Genomic DNA, 20,795 nt, shown 5'->3' with positions numbered 1-20,795 from the left:
TCCACTTGCCTGGATGAGTGCAGCTCCAACAACACTCAAGAAGCTCGACACCATCCAGGACAAAGCAGCCCCCTTGATTGGCACCCCATCCACCACCTTAAACATTCACTCCCTCCACCACTGGCGCACCGTGGCTGCAGTGTGTACCATCTGCAAGAGGCACTGCAGCAACTCGCCAAGGCTTCTTCGGCAGCACCTCCCAAACCCGCGACCTCTTCCACCTAGAAGGACAAGGGCAGCAGGCGCATGGGAACACCACCACCTCCAAGTTCCCCTCCAAGTCACACACCATCCTGACTTGGAAATGTATCGCCGTTCCTTCATCGTCGCTGGGTCAAAATCCTGGAACCACCCCCCCCCCCCTAACAGCACTGTGGGAGCACCTTCACCACACGGACTGCAGCGGTTCAAGAAGGCGGCTCACCACCACCTTCTCAAGGGCATCTAGGGATGGGCAATAAATGCTGGCCTTGCCAGTGACTCCCAGATCCCAGGAGCAAATTAAAAAAAAAAAAAAAAATGATCAGGAGCTGGTTTGCTACCTCACCAAGTACCAATTGTACCGCCTTGGCTGTAGCAGGCTAACAGTACAAACAGGGGACCTCCTCATCTGCATGAATTAGCAATATGCTGGGCACTGCTTTACTTCCGAGGTGAGCTCTGTTATGTTAGATTTCCGTGCATTGATTAGATTTACTAATTCCCCCACCACTTGCCGGTGTTTCTGCTCCACACGAGCCTCCTCCCGCCCCTTTTCCTCTCACCCTATCAGAATATCCTTCTATTCCTTTCTGCCTCATGTGTTTACCTCGCTCCCCCTTAAATACATCTATACTATTCACCTCAACCACTCCCTGAGGTAGTGAGTTCCACATTCTCACCACTCCCTGGGTAAAGGGGTTTCTATTGAATTCCCTATTGGATTGATTAGTGACCATCTTATATTGATGGTCCCCTAGTTCTGGTCCCCCGTCAGTTCTGACAGTGACCTTGCAGCGAGCTGTCCAGCCTGGTCTTAACATAAGAACATAAGAAATAGGAGCAGGAGTAGGCCAATCGGCCCCTCGAGCCTGCTCTGCCATTCAATAAGATCATGGCTGATCTGATCCTAACCGCCAATCTACTATCACAGAACCATCTCCTGAATCTAACAGAATTAGACACACGAAATAGGAGCAGGATCAGGCTACACGGCCCCTGGGCCCGCTCCGCTACCCACAGGGCCATGTCCGATCCGAACCTAGACTCATGTCCAAATTCCTGCCCGCTCCCCGTAACCCTTAATTCCCTTTACTTCTAGGAAACTGTCTATTTCTGTTTTAAATTTATGTAATGATGTAGCTTCTACAGCTTTTTGGGGCAGCATATTCCATGGACCTACCACCCTCTGAGTGAAGTAATTCCTCCTCATCTCAGTTTTGAAAGAGCAGCCCCTTATTCTAAGACTATGCCCCCTAGTTCTAGTTTCACCCATCATCGGGAACATCCTCCCCGCATCCACCCGATCCAACCCCTTCACAATCTTATATGTTTCAATAAGATCGCCTCTCATTCTTCTGAACAATGAGTAGAGTCCCAATCTACTCAACCTCTCCTCATATGTCCATCCCCTCATCCCCGGGATTAACCGAGTGAACCTTCTTTGTACTGACTCGAGAGCAAGTATGTCTTTTCTTAAGTATGGACACCAAAACTGTATGCAGTATTCCAGGTGCGGTCTCACCAATACCTTGTACAACTGAAGCAATACCTCCCTATTTTTATATTCTATCCCCCTAACAATGAAAGCCAACATTCCATTGGCCTTCTTAATCACTTGCTGCACCTGCATACTAACCTTTTGAGTTTCGTGCACCAGGACCCCCAGATCCCTTTGTACTTCAGTACTTTCCAGTTTCTTGCCATTAAGATAATAACTTGCTCTACGATTTTTCCTGCCAAAGTGCAGAACCTCACACTTTCCAGTATTGTATTCCATCTGCCAAATCTCTGCCCACTTACTTAGCCTGTCTATGTCCCCTTGCAGGTTTTTTATGTCCTCCTCACTCACTACTTTCCCTCCCATCTTAGTATCATCTGCAAACTTTGATATGTTACACTCGGTCCCCTCCTCCAAATCGTTAATGTAGATTGTAAAGAGTTGGGGACCCAGCACTGACCCCTGCGGAGTCTCCCCAGGAGGAAATAATATCAAGTGGTGTTAATATCTCTGAACCTCGAATTTGAAGGACTAGCATTGTCACGGGCAATTTCTGAATTTTCAGCGAATCACCTTGTGACCATTGAGCAATATTTCACCGGGCTTTGAGTTAACATTACACTTCCGTCCAATGATGTGAGTTACTGTAAAACAGAAACCGTGTGGGGGAGTTACTCGAAATAGAAAAAGTACTTCCCTCTTTATCAGAGGGAGATATAGGGAGTGAGCAGAGTTAGCTTTGGATAGCTCTAGCAAAGAGCTGGCACAGACTTGATGGGCTGAATGGCCTCCTCCTGTGCTCGATATGGTCACAGTGCCAGGTTTGATATGCACTCTGATCAGTGTAGGATCTTTGCTGAAGGCCAAAGTTATGTGAAGTGCTTGAAGAGGTAAAATCTGTTGAAAGGCAGCTCCAGGGAGGCACTTCCCCAATTCAGAGTCTCCGTAGTGAAAGGTTGGGATCCCGTACCTGAATATTTCAATGAGCTAGCACCGAGAGTTTCTACAGGCCTGACTGAAGCAGATATTTCTTTCTTTTATACGTCGGGTGCGGGTGAATTTTGTTACTTCTATCATGGGGTCGACCATTTAGGACTGAGATGAGAAGAAATTTCTTCACTCGGAGGGTGGTGAATCTTTGGAATTCTCCACCCCAGAGGGCTGTGGAGGCTCAGTCGTTGAGTATATTCAAGACAGAGATCGATAGATTTTTGAATATTAAGGGAATCGAGGGATATGAGGATAGTGCAGGAAAGTGGCGGTAGAAGATCAGCCATGATCTTATTGAATGGCCGACTGGCCGACTCCTGCTCCGATTTCTTACATTCTTATGTTCTTACAAGGAACCAGCACGGTCACGCTGGGCTGAATGGCCTTCTGTGCTGTATGATTCTATGAACTGATGATTCATAAGAACATAAGAAATAGGAGCAGGAGTAGGCCAATCGGCCCCTCGAGCCTGCTCCACCATTCAATAAGATCATGGCTGATCTGATCCTAACCTCAAATCTTCTATCACTCTGCATCCACCCGAACCCATGTGATCTCCCGGGAGAGGCAAAAAACCAGATAAAGACCCAATGGCCAATTTGGGAGAAAAAAATCTGGGAAATTCCTCTCCGATCCATCTAGGCGATCGAAATTCTTCCAGGAGATCACTCTGTCCCTATATTTTCTACAGTACTTACCTTCTGTAAAGGCAATCTCCACCCCAGCCAGGAACAGGAATAAAACCATCTCCTGAAATCTAACACAGAATTAGAACACAGTAGGAGCAGAACCAGGCTACACGGCCCCTGGGCCCACTCCTCTACCCACAGGGCCATGACCATTCCGAACCTAGACTCATGTCCAATTTCCTGCCCGCTCCCCGTAACCCTTAATTCCCTTTACTTCTAGGAAACTATCTATTTCTGTTTTAAATTTATTTAATGATGTAGCTTCCACAGCTTTCTGGGGCAGCAAATTCCACAAACCTACCACCCTTTGAGTGAAGAAGTTTCTCCTCATCTCAGTTTTGAAAGAGCAGCCCTTATTTTAAGATTATGCCCCCTAGTTCTAGTTTCACCCATCATTGGGAACATCCTCACCGCATCCACCCGATCAAGCCCCTTCACAATCTTATATGTTTCAATAAGATCGCGCCTCATTCTTCTGAACTCCAGTGAGTAGAGTCCCAATCTACTCAACCTCTCCTCATATGACCACCCCCTCATCCCCGGGATTAACCGAGTGAACCTTCTTTGTACTGACTCGAGAGCAAGTATGTCTTTTCTTAAGTATGGACACCAAAACTGTATGCAGTATTCCAGGTGCGGTCTCACCAATACCTTGTACAACTGCAGCAATACCTCCCTGTTTTTATATTCCATCCCCCTAGCAATAAAAGCCAATATTCCATTGGCCTTCTTGATCACTTGCTGCACCTGCATACTAACTTTGAGTTTCGTGCACCAGGACCCCCAGATCCCTTTGTACTACAGTACTTTCCAGTTTCTTGCCATTAAGATAATAACTTGCTCTATGATTTTTCCTGCCAAAGTGCATAACCTCACACTTTCCAGTATTGTATTCCATCTGCCAAATCTCTGCCCACTTACTTAGCCTGTCTATGTCCCTTTGCAGGTTTTTTATGTCCTCCTCACTCACTACTTTCCGTCCCAACATTGAATTGCATTGGTAGGAGTCTGGGAGTTTGTTAGCCTTGGACAGTGGCTATCTTGGGGGCGGGGGGGAGGAACTCTAGAAAGTAGAAAACACTTTTATAAATATGCTCTTTGACAAAGAGAAAACATTTCATAATAATCAAGCTGTTATAAAACAGCTTTTATATCTCAGTGACCCCAAATAATAACATCTCTTCTGTTGTGCTCTTACTTATTTTAAGCAGACAATGATGGCACAAGTTTTAATCTGGTGTTCTACAGAAAGCAGCTGGGCAAACGGATGCCACATGGCATCCCGATGGTGTTCCAGATTAAAGTGGCAGGATCAATCTACCACATGTACTGCACTGAGGAAGGAAACAGAAAAGTCGTGAAGTTTAAGGTAAATACAACAACTTGCATTTATACAGCGCCTTTAACATAGTAAAAGGTCCCAAGGTGCTTCACAGGAGCGATTATCAAACAGAATTTGACACTGAGACAAAGGAGGCGATATTAGGACAGGTGACCAATAGCTTGGTCAAAGAGGTCGGTTTTAAGGAGCGTCTTAAAGGAGGAGAGAGGCGGAGAGGTTCAGGGAGGGAACTCCTTAGGGCCCAGGCAGCTGAAGGCACAGCCGCCAATGGTGGATCGAAGGAAGTGGGGGATGCGCAAGAGGCCAGAATTGGAGGAGCGCCGAGATCGCGGAGGGTTGTAGGGCTGGAGGAGGTTACAGAGATAGGGAGGGGCGAGTTGGTGAAATATAGTCCCCAACTATCCCCAGCACAGAGGCCAGAGGCTTCCTTGCTCATACCCACCGTGTGAGCCCTGGCACTGAGGCCAACAGGAAATGAATGGACCTGATCTTGCTGGAAAATTAATGGCATGTTAATGACACACATTGGTTTTTAATGTGCAAATTTGCCAGCAAGTTCAGGACATTAAGGTGTTCCTGCATGTAGCAAATTCTTCTTAGAGGTGTAAATGAGGTCAAATTTTTTTTTTTAAATTCTTATTTTCTTTCTGTTTTCTCTCTCTTAATCCGATCTTTTTCCCCCTCTTTATTTCTCTTTCTTTACCTGATTTGACTCTAATTCACCCAATTTTCTTCTCTGTCGTTCCTCTGTTTCTTCCTCAATCCTCAAATCTCATTGGTTCAGGAGATAGACTGTCGGTCCCGTCGTTCACCATTGCCCGGGCTGTGCTGTTACCAGCTCGCCCTCCCAGCCAGTTACGGTGCAAATATTGTTTGAGCTGAAGGGCGAGGGGAAGAAGCCCAACTATCGGGCACACCGTAGGCTGCCCCACTCCAGCAACATCCCGCCCATTGTTTTTGCTTTGATCAGCAATGAGGAGGGTGGATTTATAAAAACTTGTGTGCGTTGTGTTTAGGAAGGCAGCGCTCCTACAAACGTGGGCGAGAACATGAAGAACATCATCTTTTACCAGCAGTACTTTGATGAAACGTATTCCAAGTTTGAATCCGCGTGGGCGTGCGGCTGGTTCCTGTGCACTGAGGAAATAAACCGATTTCACACGTTCGCTTTGAAGAAAGCCGAGAAGAGGAATGATGAAATGATAGCTGTCTGTTTAGATAACATACAATAAGCTTCAAAATTAGAACAAAGCAGTTCTGATGAAAGGTCATCAACCTGAAACATTGACTCTGTTTCTCTCTCCACGGATGCTGCCCTGGCCTGCTGAGTGTCTTCAGTGTTTTCTGTTGTTATTTCGGATTTCCAGTATTTTGCTATCATACAATAAGCTTCTTCCGCCTCCTTCCCTGTCCACCCCGGGTCCCTTTCTGCCCCCCGCCCTTCTGCCTCCTTCCCTCTTCTCTTCCCCCCCCCCCTTCCCCAAGTGCCATGTCTCCATCTTACATCACACTCTGCTTGCCTAAGGCAAGCAAACAGTTGAAATGTGACTCCAGTTTTGTCTTTTAAATCAAAACTTAAGACACCCATCATCAATAAATGTAGATATGTGGTTAGTGGTTTTGCCGAGAGTTTTAGGCTGGGCATACATTGCCTTCCTGTTACTTAAAAAGACTTGCATTTATATAACACCTTTCACGACCTCAGGACGTTCCAAAGCGCTTCACAGCCAATGAAGTACTTTTTTTGAAGTGTAGTCACTGTTGTAATGTCGGAAACGCGGCAGCTAATTTGCGCTCAGCAAGCTCCCACAAACAACAATGAGATAAATGACCAGATAATCTGTTTTTTAGCGATTTTGATTGAGGGATAACTCCCCTGCTCTTCTTCAAAATAGTGGCATGGGATTTTTTCGCCCCTGTGAGAGCGCAAACGGGGCCTCTGTTTAATGTCTCATCCAAAAGACAGCACCTCCGACAGTGCGGCGCTCCCTCAGTACTGCCCCTCTGACAGTGCAGCGCTGGTGTGTCAATCTAAGCTTAAATCATTGTAGATTGACATTTTAGGCTGATGTTACATCGTAGCTAGAAAGCCTGACACAAGTATCACCCACTGGCTGCAATGTGTAGTCAACTGACACGTTTACAATCAAAGCGGAATCCCAGTCTGACTGGCAGCCAAGCGCACGGAGAATGAGAGCTGCTGCTCTCTTCTGACAGGAAAATCTGGGAAGGAACGTCCGCTTTCTCGGAACATTAAAACCGTTCCGTGCAGAAGTCGGTGTTTTGGAATGGAATTATACTGCTCGGCTCACTTGGCTTTAGTGCAGTTGTGAGTGAGATGGAGACTTGACACTGCAAGTTACGGCACTAACTTTTCTTAATGCATTGAAGCCAAATGCAACTATATAAATTGCACTTAAACACTATCATTTGGCACAATGTGTGTGACTATTTTTGTGAACTTTTAGTAACAACACATTTGGACCAAGTTCATATGAAGTGTTAAAACAAATTCTTCAAGGTGTGGAGCAGGGAAAGAGGGACAGCACTGATCTACAGTATGGCATCCACACTAAGGCAGTCTACAATACTATTACATGCTGCTTTCTGATCAAAGTTCAGGGTTAGGACACCATCTGATTTATTTGATGCATTCAACCCGTACAACTTTTTTTAAACACACGAGGGTAAAGACTTACTCAAGCACTGACAATACATGCAAAGGGGCTGCTTGAGGCTTTAGAAACATAGAAAAATGAGAGTAGGCCATTCAGCCCTTTGAGCCTGCTCCGCCATTCAATATGACCATGGCTGATCCTCTATCTCAATACCATATTCCCGCTCTCTCCCCATACCCCTTGATGCTCCTTTGTGTTGTCACAAACCTTTCCGTTACTCTGCTAGATAAAGTGTATAAGTAACCTTGGTAATGGGACATAATGTGTGTTAAGTAAGTGGTGCTGGGTCAGAAGTGAAGGTGACTTGGAAGGTGTATACCTTAATTCAGGTCACTAGTTAATGGTACAAAGACTAGGGGACACAGATTTAAGGTTTTTGCAAGAGATACAGGGGGGGTGGGAAATGTGAGGAAAAACTTTTTTTTACACAGCGAGTGTCGAGGACCTGGAACTCGCTGCCGACAGAAGTGGTGGAAGTGGAGACACTCAAATGTTTTCAAGAGGAAACTGGCTAGGCAGTTGAGGGAAATAAACTTGCAGGGCTACGGGGATAGAGCAGGGCTGACTGGATTGCTCTTCAGAGAGCCGGCAGGGACTCGATGGGCTGAAGGGCCTCCTTCTGTGTCATTGTGACTCGGTGTTAAGTCTCCAATACAATGCTATTTTTTGACTCAACATTTGTGGGTTAGTTTTGTCACTTTTTTCTATATCATGTACATTATAATCTACAAAATTCAAGTCCCAATGACCGATTTGATGGTGACCGTGGAGGAGGTAATCATATCCTCACCCACCAATGTTCCCAGTCAGCTGCGCGCTGTTTTGCGTGGCCAGTTTCTTTTAATACGCGGTCTCGTTAAATTTCTGCACACGTGCGATATTTCCAATGTAAAAGCTGGTGCGGAGCCTGCACAGGACCTAGGTTACCGCGCACCTCAGGGGGAACACTGCCCACCATCCACACTTCCGCTAAGAGCTGTTGGACCAGCAATCAGCCATTCTGTTCTTGTCCTCCCTCCCGCATCAAACCTCGTTGATCCGTCTGCCTAAATAACTCACGAGAACGAGCATTTATTCAGTGCCTTTACTGTAGTGGAACATCCCAAGGGGCTTCACAGGAGAGTTATCAAACAAAATTTGCCAACACAGGCAATAAATGCAACCTTGACAAAGTCACCCACATCCTGAGCAGAATACACCTGTCCCACAGTATGAAAATGACCAATCTCTCTCGCCTTCTCACCTCTGTCTCAGGTACCGGATCACTTCACTGGCAAAAATCAACTTGCCCAAAAGTTGCACAAAAAATTAAAAGTAATATATTGTGTGGCGATTATTCCTTGATTAGTAAAAGTATTATGATTCGTTGTTTGTTAACTGCCTTGGGATATGTGTTGTAATCTCATTGGTAGTTGATGATCACATGATGTGTTGTGGCTACCTTAAATTCAGTCCTTTTCTAGCCTTAGTTGGGACTGGATGTCGAAAGATATGCTGCTAATTTTAAAGTTAATAAAGCCTAACTTTGGAAGGCAAATCTATTCTTTATTTCAATTTATTAACTTTTTGTTAGAATGGAGCGATATCTTCAACCAGAACGATTCAAGGCTGACCCCAATTCTGCTGGAGTGGATGATAAATGGAAACATTGGTATTGTACATTTAAAAACTTTTTGGGCGTGTTGGATCAAGAGGCTCTAAGTAAGCTGAATATGCTGATCAACTACATTGACCCGGATGTATATAAATATATTTTGCACTGTAAAACTTATGAAGAGGCTATTTCTACATTGGAAAAGATTTTTGTTAAACCAAAGAATGAGGTATTCGCACGTCATCTTTTATCTGCCCGTAGGCAGCAGGTGGGAGAATCTTTGGATACTTATTTACAAGCACTTCGGTGCCTTAGTGTTGACTGTAATTATAAGGCTGTGACGGCTGAAGAACATAATGACGAATCGGTACGGGATGCTTTTATTAATGTATTACTGTCTAGATCAATTCGTCAGCGGTTGTTAGAAAATAAGACTCTGGATCTTAAAAGTGCTTTTGAGCAAGCTTCTACATTGGATGTGGCTCAGAGAAGTTCGGATTCTTATGCTCTTTTTAATCGGCCTGCGACTATGGTTTCGGCAGTTTCGGATGAAAAGGAATTATGTGGACTTAATGGGAGTGGTTTACTAGATTTTGAAACAGTTTCTACTTCGGCGGCCGTTGCCTCTAGGATTCAGAAGTGTTATTTTTGTGGGAATATCCGGCACCCTCGTCTGAAGTGTCCTGCTCGGGAGGCTGTGTGTAGTAAATGCGGCGAGAGGTCATTATGCACGTGTGTGCAAATCATCAGGTTCAATTACCTTCCCTCCTTCTGGTGTGGGAGGGTCTTTCTCCACTACCTCTTCTGTGACTATTCAGCCTTTAGATAGGGCGTTTATTGCATCAATTTCTGCTGCATTTGCTCATGGCCTAAACCAAGCTATAGTTACGGCTCAAGTTAATGGGTTGGAAGTGAAGGCCCTTATAGATACGGGCAGTACTGAGAGTTTTATAAGTCTTCAGTTTGCGAAGGAGAAGCATTTGAAAATTTCGCCTGTTACGTATCAGGTGTGTATGGCTCAGACGACCCTTATTTCACAAATAGCTGGTTGTTGCTTTGTGAAAATGGTTCTTCTGGGTAATACGTATACTGATATACGCCTATCTGTTTTGCCTAATCTCTGTGCGGATATTTTGATTGGACATGATGTTCTTCAGTTACACGAGTCTCTTAGTCTTTCATTTGGAGGGACTAAGCCACCTTTATCTATTTGTGGATTAACCTCTTTATCTATTCCTCCATTATCACTTTTTTTTCTAATTTGATGTTGGATTGTAAGCCAATTGCTACCAAGTCAAGAAGATATAGTAGTCAGGATAGAGAATGTATTAATTCTGAAGTTCAACGTCTCTTATTGGAAGGAATCATTGAACCTAGTTGTTCGCCTTGGCGAGCACAGGTAGTTGTCACGACTAATGAGAGACACAAGAAACGAATGGTGATCGACTATTCCCAAACTATTAATAGGTATACTCAATTAGACGTGTACCCTTTGCCTAAGATTGATGAGCTTATCAATAAAGTATCTCAGTATAAAGTTTTTAGCACTATTGATTTAAAGAGTGTTTATCATCAGATTCCTATTGTTAAGAAGGATCAACCATATACGGCCTTTGAGGCTGGTGGAAAGCTGTATCAGTTTTGCCGAATACCATTTGGTGTTACTAATGGTGTTGCTTGTTTTCAACGGGCAATGGGTGCTTTTATAAGTGATAACTCCCTCTCTGACACCTTTTCATACTTAGATGACATCACAGTGTGTGGCAAATCAAGGGTGGAGCATGATTCTAATTTAAAAAGATTCCTTCAAGCTGCGAAAAAAGTTGGTTTAACTTTTAACAAAGAGAAATGTGTCTTTTCGACTACTGAGGTAAATCTATTGGGGTATATTATTTCGGGAAATAAGATTAAACCAGATCCAGAACGTCTGCGACCATTGATCGATTTACCTTGTCTTACTAATTCTAAGGCTTTGCAACGAGTTGTTGGACTGTTTTCTTACTATTCTAATTGGATTGCAAATTTTTCACGGAAGATCTGGCCTCTTATTCGGGTTACGACATATCCTCTATCATGGGAGGCCAGGACATGTTTTGAGAATTTTAAAAAGGATATTTTAGGAGCAGTTGTGCATTCCATTGATGAGCAGGTTCCCTTTGTGATTGAGACGGATGCTTTGGATTTTGCAATTGGGGCTACTTTGAACCAAAATGGAAGACCTGTGGCCTTTTTCTCACGTACTTTGAATAATAGTGAAAAAAGACATTCCTCAATAGAAAAAGAGGCATACGCAATAGTAGAAGCATTGCGTAAATGGAGACATTATTTATCGGGGCGACATTTCACGCTGGTAACTGACCAAAAATCTGTGTCCTTTATGTTTGATGTTAAACATTTTGGAAAGATTAAAAATGATAAAATAATGAGATGGAGGATTGAGTTGGCATGTTACCATTTTGACATAGTTTATCGTCCGGGGAAGGATAATGTTGCTGCTGATGCACTGTCGAGGGCTTATTGTTTGGTGATTCACGGAGATACGCTTATTAATCTTCACAATGCCTTATGTCATCCTGGGGTTACGAGGATGATACACTTTGTACGCAGTAAGAACTTGCCTTTTTCAGTTGAAGATGTCAAGCGGATGACTTCATCATGTTCTATCTGTGCTCGGTGTAAACCGAATTTCTTTAAGCCTCAACGAGCTCATCTTATAAAGGCTACTTCTCCTTTTGAACGTTTGAGCGTCGATTTTAAGGGGCCTCTTCCTTCAACTACTCAAAACCGATATATTTACTGTTGTGGATGAGTTTTCAAGGTTCCCTTTTGCTTTTCCTTGTGCAGATGCATCAGCTGCTACAGTTATTAAATGTTTGACTCAACTTTTTGTCATCTTTGGGATGCCTGCGTATATCCATTCGGATCAGGGAAGTTCTTTTATGTCTTCCCAGTTGAAGGAATACCTTCAGAGTCGGGGAATTTCTACTAGTAGAACTACCCCGTATAATCCCCAGGGTAATGGACAGTGCGAACGATACAATGGGGTGATCTGGAAGGCAGTTATGTTGGCGTTGACATCCCGGAACCTTAAGAATACAGTGGGAAATGGTGCTGCCTGATGCCCTGCATTCCATTAGATCACTGCTTTCAACGGCTACTAATGTGACCCCCCATGAAAGGCTCTTTAACTATCCGCGGAGATCTACTACGGGATATTCGGTACCTTCATGGCTTACTATGCAGGGACCTGTGTTGCTTCGACGCCATGTTAGATTGTCAAAATATGACCCCTTGGTGGAGGAGGTGGAGCTGTTGGAGGCAAATTCCCAATATGCTCATATTCGATTCCAAGATGGGAAAGAAAGTACTGTTTCAATTAAAGACTTGGCTCCTTGTGGGGGCCAGCCCTCTTCTGAGGATATTAATAATGGTCATGATTCAGATAAGGTGGATGCTGTTACAGATACTATGAATATTTCCAATCCGATTGCAGATAATCATACTTCTATTAGTCAGCCTTTGGTAGATGTTTATGACCGTCCCAGTTCATCTTCTGATGGGATTTCTAATCCGGAAACCGTTGAGAATCGGGATATGGATAGCCTTCCTGTTGAAGATACTTCTGTGCCTTCTGGCGTGGGAGGGCAAGGAATTTCACCAAGGTTAAGAAGGTCGACACGAACAAGATATCCGGTCGACCGATTGAAAATGGACTTTTAAATTGATAATGTTTTAAAAATTGTTGAAATATTATAGTATGTTTTAGTTGAGAGATACTTATGCGTAATGTTATTATTTGTTGTTGTTCATTTAGTATTGTGTTATGTAAATAGTTTTATTCTCGTGCATAGTTTAGTTGTAAATAATTAATTGTAAATTGTAAAAGTTATTAGTTTGAAGTATATTTTAAAAGGAGGGGTGAATGTGGTGATTATTCCTTGATTAGTAAAAGTATTATGATTCGTTGTTTGTTAACTGCCTTGGGATATGTGTTGTAATCTCATTGGTAGTTGATGATCACATGATGTGTTGTGGCTACCTTAAATTCAGTCCTTTTCTAGCCTTAGTTGGGACTGGATGTCGAAAGATATGCTGCTAATTTTAAAGTTAATAAAGCCTAACTTTGGAAGGCAAATCTATTCTTTATTTCATATTGCTTATGAGTTACTAACCAAATACTTTTCTACACTATATTCAGTCTTAACAGGTTGTGTACTACAACAAAAACAAAATGCTGGGAATTCGTCATTGAAACTGACTGTAATTTCAGGATTTCATTCTGCTGTTGGTCAGTCATTCCCTGCTCAATGTCAGGTTGTACTTTGGAACTCCCTATAGCTGGCAATCGGTTGAACTGACAAAAACTGCCCCTTTTCCGTGCTAATATCGCTGTTAAGCCATGTTGAAAGGTTTAACTGGGGTATTGACTGAACTGTTATGGCTCTGAAAAACTAATTTTGTTTGTGGAGTCAAAATACTAATTTTTTTTTTAAAATAGTTTGCTCTGTAAATCTTTTAATAACTTGAATAAAAGCTGCTTTTTATTTCCTGGTTTGTTGTCTGCGATTTCTTCAATGAGATTGGCTGCTTAGAGAGCTTGATGATAATACTGCTGCTGTATGTTGGAGATCCTCTTGATAGCGCTGTGGGAGTACCTTCACCACACGGGACTGCAGCGGTTCAAACAGGCGGCTCACCACCACCTTCTCGAGGGCAATTAGGGATGGGCAATAAATGCTGGCCTTACCAGCGACACCCACATCCCACAAACGAAAAAAAAAAATCTAATTAAAGTTGAGAGTTTTCGCCAGAGATAGCGAGAGATCTTTGTGGGCAGCTTTCTTCGAGATTAGCGGCGATCGCTGTCACCACTGCTGACTGCAAATTCCGGGCTAACGTTTCCCTCGACAACACTGGAAAAAATTAGACCAACAGTATTTAAAAAAGGAATAGATCGAAGGGAAGGGAAAAACATATCCACAAGAGAATAATAAAGCACAGAAGAATACCATTCGGCCCATTGTGCCTGTGCCACTTGCACTCTTTCCCCATAGACCAGTAAATTTTTCTTTTTCAAGTATTTATCCAATTCCCCCTTTTGAAAGTTACCATTGAATCTGCTTCCACTGCCCTTTCAGGCAGCGTGTTCCAGATCATAACTCACTGCATAAAAACATTTCTCATCTCCCCTCTGGCTCTGTTGCCAATTATGTTTCAGTGGAAATAGTCCCAGTAGGGAGAAAAGAACAAAAGGATATGCTGATAGGGTGAGAGGAAGAGGGGTGGGAGGAGACTCGTGTGGAGCATAAACGCCAGCACAGAACAGTTGGGTCAAATGGCCTGTTTCCGTGCTGTAAATGCCGAGAGATGAGACAAGAGTACTCGGATAAAAGAATTAATAAGTTTTATTTGCAAAAAGTCATTCCATACCAGCAGTTTCTTTTTACTAAACAAACAATAAAAACAGAAAATGCCAGTTAACATTCAGCAGGTCTGGCAGCACCTAGGGAGCGACCTCTATCACCGGCAGCAGGCGCATGGGAACACCTCCAAGTCACACCATCCTAACTTGGAAATATATCGCCGTTCCTTCATCGTCACTGGGTCAAAATCCTGGAACTCCACCTCCCACCCCCCCCCCCACCCCCCTCAAACAGCACTGTGGGAGTACCTTCACCATACGGACGGCAGGCGGCTCACCACCACCTTCTCAAGGGGGCAACTAGGGATGGGCAATAAATGCTGGCCTTGCCAGCGACGCCCACATCCCGTGAATGAATGAATAAAAAAAAGATTTAACATTCCAGGCCAATGACCTTTCATCAGTACTGCAAGAAGTGAGAGATGAACATCTTTTAAGTACAGAGCCAGGTGAAAAAGGGGTGTGGGGGGTGAAAACACAGAAGGGTAAGGTCTGTGATAGGGTGGAGGGCAATGGTGATTAAATGACAAAAGTGATGATGGTGCAAGGCAAAATGTACAGAAACAAACATTGGGTCCAGAGTGGGTCTAGATAGAATAGCAGGGGAGGTGGACATCATGGAAAGATAGGAAGTGGCTCAATCAGAAATCCCGCATTCCTAAATTCGTTCCAGGTAAAGTACAAATCCCTTCATCGAGACCGCTGACCCCGGCAGCAAACTCGATTTCTACCTTTGAACTGCGAGCCTGGTGAGCACTTCTGCTTCTTATAACCCACAGTATCTGCGGCTACGTGAACAGACCAGCCTGGCCGCTGGCTCAGGCTTAATTACCCACGCTCTAAATAAAAACCACAAAATGCTGGCAACACTCAGCAGGTCCGGCAGCATCTGTGGAGAGTGAAACAAGAGTTAACGTTTCAGGTCGATGACCTTTTCATCAGAACTATTAACTGCTCCTTGTTCTGCTTTCAGATCTTCCCGAACAGAGTCAGAGACTCAGCAGTGGCTTTAATCCCTCGTTCTTCCCCCTCACGCTTGCTGCTGTAGCTTCTATTCAGACAAGGCAGCCTGGAAAACTAGCAAAATCCCTGACCCAACAAACCCTAAAATCCCCTCAGAGCAGAGCAGGCTAAGAAATTTGACGAGGCGTTCAAAATCATGATGGGTTTAGACAGGAGTAAATAAAGAGAAACTGTTTCCAGTGGCTGAAGGGTTGATAACTAGAGGGCACAGATTGAAGGTGATTGGCAAAAGAACCAGAGGCGACATGAGGGGAAACTTCTTTACGCAACGAGTGGTTAGGATTTGGAACGCGCTGCCTGATAGGGCGGTGGAGACAGATTCAATAGTCGCCTTCAAAAGGGAATTGGATAAATACTTGGAGAAAAACTTGCAGGGCTATGGGGGAAGAGTGGGGAGTGGGATTAACTGGATTGCTCTTCGTAAGAGCCGGCACAGACTCGATGGGCCGAATGGCCTCCTTCTGTGCTGTACTATTCTATGATTAAAAAGCTCGAAAATCAAGAACAGCCCCGATTAGTAGTCTGAGAGACGTGAAAACATGTACATGTGCTTCGTAATTTAAGCTGCAGCTAAGACAACAGTCCTTTCCTTGTACTGGAGGAGATGAAACACAAATACGAGCCCAAGGGGCAAAAACTAAATGTTGAAGGCAGGAAATTAATGGGGCATTTCTGGGAGGGTGCGGGGCATTCCCCCCCCCCCCCCCCCCGGAAAATGGTGAACGCTTCCATTAACAATGACACACGGGTTCAGTTGAAGAACGTTTCTGATGCAAAACGGACGGATGTTTAATCCAGAAAATGTGATAACGTGGATGTTCAACAGACCAAGCAGATGGTCACTAACATCCAACTCCACCACCCCCCCCCCACCCCAGTCCACAGAGGCACTCTACCCAAGTGACTGCCATCGCCTGCCCACCTTTTGGCCCACTAAGAGGACCTAACTCCACAGGTGCGGGCACGGCCAGCCCTACAACCACCTTCTACCTACAGCAGGGAAAGCAAAGCAACATTGCCGTTTCAGGTTTTACAATATACTTTTAATCATTTTAAAGATTACACTTTTTTTTAAATCTTTTTACACTGGAATGTTGTCATATTCCCTCTTATACATTTTACAGGGTTACAAAAATTTCTGCTTCGATCATCTTTCATCCAAATCAAAGAGAAAAAGGAAAGAAAAAAATTGTCATTTCACAGTGGAAACTAATTCAACAAATGGGCTAAAATGATAATTACAGCCAATGAGGCGATACGATAGGGAACAACAGCTGCTGTGGTTGACGTACAGGACACTGTAGGTGCTACCAAATGTCACCCCCTCCCACCCCCCCCCCTTTCAAAACAAAGACAAGTGTTGGTTAATTAAAATATTAATATCAAACTCCTTTTTCAGATCTGAGAATAGTCGGCAGGTTTGGACGACAGATAATAAACCGCACGGATGCCCAGGCGGTCTGAATCTTCTCACGTACACAAACGCTGCGCGATTTGATTTTTTGAAGTTTATGGTCTTCATTCTTGGATGCAGCTCAGCAACATCGGTTCTCGCGGTTTCTGGGTAGCTCTTGTGCGTTGGTTTTACAGGATTTCGTATTTGTCGACCAGAAACATGGTTTCCAGGGAGTACCTCACGGGACTGTTGCTTTCGACGTGACTGATTCCGCTCACCTGCGGATGAAGAGGGAGAAAAATGTTTTTACTTTCCCCCAAACTTTCTCCCCGAAAAGCAGCGGGCACTAAATGCCCTCTCGTTACTTCACCCCCATGGCTGGCCGTCAAAGTGCGAGTCCCGGCAGCAAATGTCAACGGGCTGTATGTAGGTGGCAGAGGAGATCGCCCTCAACTCTGAACCTGTCCACATGTGAAGGGGGTCCACTGGGTACTGATCCCCTGTGAGAATATTGGCTGACTTTATTCCCCACACAACTGATTTTTTTTGGGGGGTGGGGGGTAATGCTCAAGTAATCTATATCCATGGCACTCCAGATTGGGTCATTACTACCTTAAACTCACCGTCAGTAACAGAGTAACTGGTTTTGAAGTTTAGTCTTGGGAGGTTATTTAATGAATTAGCCGGAAGTTCACCTTAATGCTTCCACATGCTTTAAAAAAAACCTATCTATATGTAAGAAAGACTTGCATTTCTATAGCACCTTTCACGACCACCAGACGTCCCAAAGCACTTTACAGCCAATGAAGTACTTTTTGAAGTGTAGTCACTGTTGTAATGTAGGAAACGCGGCAGCCAATTGGCGCACAGCAAGCTCCCACAAACAGCAATGTGATATTGATCCGATAATCTGCTTAAGTGATGCTGATTGAGGGATAAATGTAGGCCAGGACTCTGGGGAGAACTCCCCTGCTCGTCTTTGAATAGTGCCATAGATCTTTTACGTCCACCTGAGAGGGCAGACGGGCCGTCGGTTTAACGTCTCATCTGAAAGACGGCAACTCCGACAGTGCAGCACTCCCTCAGTACTGTGTGAAGACCTTAGCGGGTGCAGAAAAGATTTACGAGAATGATTCCAGGGATGAGGGACTTCAGTTACGTGGAAAGACTGGAGAAGCTGTGGTTGTTCTCCTTAGAGCAGAGATTTGATAGAGGTGTTCAAAATCATGAGGTGTCTGGGCAGAGGAAAGAGAGAAACTGTTCCCATTGGCAGAAGGATCGAAAACCAAAGGACATAGATTTAAGGTGATTGGCAGAAGAACCAAGGGCGACATAAGAAAAAAAACTTTTTTACTCATTGGAGTGGTTAGGATCTGGAATGCACTGCCTGAAAGGGTGGAGAGGACAGACTCAATCACGACTTTCAAAAGGGAGCTGGATAAGTACCTGAAAGAAAAACCATTTGCAGGGCTACGGGGAAAGGGCGGGGGAGTGGGACTAGCTGAGGTGCTCTTGCAGAGAGCCGGCACGGGCTCGACGGGCCAAATGGCCTCCTTATGTGCTGTAACCATTCTATGATCCCAAAACCTTCTGACTCAGAGGCGAGGGTGCTACCAACTGAGCCACAGCTGATCCTATAGGTTTTGTACTTCATGAAAACTCGCGTTTGTGATTGGGAAAGCTGCCCGATTTACACCAAACATCTTTTGAAAGGGACAACAGCGTCCTCATTAAACACAAGGCTTGCATCAGCCAGTCACATTTCAAATGGAAAAGACTCCTACAGCACACATTCGATGCAATGGAAGTCATGTACAACAACTTGCATTTATATAGCGCCTTTAACATAGTAAAACATCACAAGTCACTTCACAGGTGCGGTCTAAAGCAAAATTTGACACCGAGCCAAATAAGGAGATATTAGGACAGGTGACCAATAGCTTGGTCAAAGAGGCAGGTTTTAAGGAGCCCCTTAAAGGAGAGAGGTGTAGGGAGGTTAATTTCAGAGCTTAGGGCCTTCGCAGATGAAGGCACGGCCGCCAATGGTGGAACAATTGAGCATCCCCGGTTTTAAGAGGCCAGAATTGGAGGAGCGCAGAGATCTCGGAGGGTTGTAGGACTGGAGGAGGTTACAGAGATAGGGAGGGGCGAGGTCATGGAGGGATTTGAAAACATGAGAAATTTTAAAATCGACGCATTGCCGGACCGGGAGCCACTGTTGGTCAGCGAGCACAGGGGTTGATGAGTGAACGGGACGTGGTACAAGTTAGGGTATGTGCAGCAGAGTTTTGGATGAGCTCAAGGTTATGGAGGGTGAAGATCGGAGGCCGGCCAGGAGTGTGTTGGAATAGTCGAGTCTGGAGAGAAAGGCACAGATATGGGTTTCAGCAGCAGACGAGCGGAGGCAGGGCGGAGTCAGACGATGTTACGGGGGTGGAAGTAGACAGTCTTGGTGATGGTGCGGATATGCGGTTGGAAGCTCATCTCGGGGTCAAGTACGACACGCAAGATACACGTTAAAGAAAGCGGACCAGATTGGCGCGGAGTTTGGCTGATGGGAGTTGGTACCTGTATATTGCAGTAGTTCCTTTTGGACACAAAGGACACGTTGACGGGGAAGAAATCATTGGGCTGTCCAGCTATACTGAACTCCAGGCTGCCAGTTTTGTTTTTGGCATCGATGACGGGCAGGCACCACTCGAGAATGTTTTTCCGGCTGTCGTGGCGATACTCGCCATCGAGTTCACCAATTAGTGGGGCGCCAGCACCAGCCCTAGGTACAACAGAAGAGGATGGTCAGTATAGTGGGGTCTGGCAAACATCCAGTCACAGCGTTCCTGCCCCTTCAAGCAATTCCAGATTTCCTGGCTGGCAGACTTTTTTTTTAAATTTTACAGCTCACACATTGTGTCACTCGAATAAATCCCATTACACTTACGCAATTACTTGGATGTCAAGCGTAGCTTTATTACTGTAAAACTAATCTCAATATAAAATTTAAGAACTATTTAAATAGGGAGGTACGAAAGCAAAATACCGCAAATGTTGGAAATACGGAATAAAAAACAAAAGTATTGGAAATACTCAGCCGGTCTGGCAGCATCTGTGGAGAGAGAAACGGTTAACGTTTCAGGTCAATGATGAAAGGTCATCAACCTGAAACGTTAACTCGGTTTCTCTCTCCACAAATATTGCCCAACCCACTGAGCATTTCTAGCATTTTCTGTTTTTAAATGGGGAGCTACAGGAGTGTACAAGACCAGAAAAGACTGCTGCGGTCCATCTGACTGGTTCAAAGTTTAAAAAGCAGCACACTGTATTATCGCATCAGTCAGCTGCAATGGTTCCTGTAGTTGGACAGCCGACTCTCACCGGCTAGGGGGACATGTGGAAAGCTGCAATGGTTCCTGTAGTCGGACAGCCGACTCTCACCGGCTAGGGGGACATGTGGAAAGCTGTAACGGTTCCTGTAGTTGGACAGCCGACTCTCACCGGCTAGGGGGACATGTGGAAAGCTGCAATGGTTCCTGTAGTTGGACAGCCGACTCTCACCGGCTAGGGGGACATGTGGAAAGCTGCAACGGTTCCTGTAGTCGGACAGCCGACTCTCACCAGCTAGGGGGACATGTGGAAAGCTGCAACGGTTCCTGTAGTCGGACAGCCGACTCTCACCAGCTAGGGGGACATGTGGAAAGCTGCAACGGTTCCTGTAGTCGGACAGCCGACTCTCACCAGCTAGGGGGACATGTGGAAAGCTGCAACGGTTCCTCTAGTCGGACAGCCAACTCTCACCAGCTAGGGGGACATGTGGAAAGCTGCAATGGTTCCTGTAGTCGGACAGCCAACTCTCACCGGCTAGGGGGACATGTGGAAAGCTGTAACGGTTCCTCTAGTCGGACAGCCGACTCTCACCGGCTAGGGGGACATGTGGAAAGCTGCAATGGTTCCTGTAGTCGGACAGC

General features: G+C 44.9%; 2 protein-coding genes across 3 annotated transcripts in view; one reads left to right on the top strand and one right to left on the bottom strand.

Moving 5' to 3' along the window:
• The window catches only part of LOC147100242 (interleukin-18-like), a 32,581-nt gene extending 19,047 nt beyond the window's left edge, over positions 1-13,534 (top strand). The window contains exons 3-4 of the mRNA XM_085968223.1: positions 4,590-4,747; positions 5,737-13,534. Coding sequence (XP_085824349.1) covers positions 4,590-4,747; positions 5,737-5,952 — 374 coding nt within the window. The 3' untranslated portion in view covers positions 5,953-13,534. The remainder of the gene's footprint in view (positions 1-4,589; positions 4,748-5,736) is intronic.
• Positions 13,535-14,379: 845 nt separating this feature from the next.
• LOC147100241 (coatomer subunit delta) overlaps positions 14,380-20,795 on the bottom strand; it is a 51,061-nt gene continuing 44,645 nt past the window's right edge. For both annotated transcript variants that reach the window (XM_085967706.1, XM_085967705.1), the window contains 2 exons: positions 19,402-19,606; positions 14,380-17,111 (listed from right to left, as the gene is read on the bottom strand). In XM_085967706.1, the coding sequence (XP_085823832.1) occupies positions 17,022-17,111; positions 19,402-19,606 (295 nt within the window). In that variant the 3' untranslated portion in view covers positions 14,380-17,021. The remainder of the gene's footprint in view (positions 17,112-19,401; positions 19,607-20,795) is intronic.

This window comes from Somniosus microcephalus, chromosome 26, assembly GCF_052327205.1.
Source record: "Somniosus microcephalus isolate GS21.2 chromosome 26, FLI_Smic_1.0, whole genome shotgun sequence".
Classification (NCBI taxonomy): domain Eukaryota; kingdom Metazoa; phylum Chordata; class Chondrichthyes; order Squaliformes; family Somniosidae; genus Somniosus; species Somniosus microcephalus.
The sequence above is the reverse complement of the archived record's forward strand: the minus strand, read 5'-3'. Positions and strand labels throughout refer to the sequence as shown.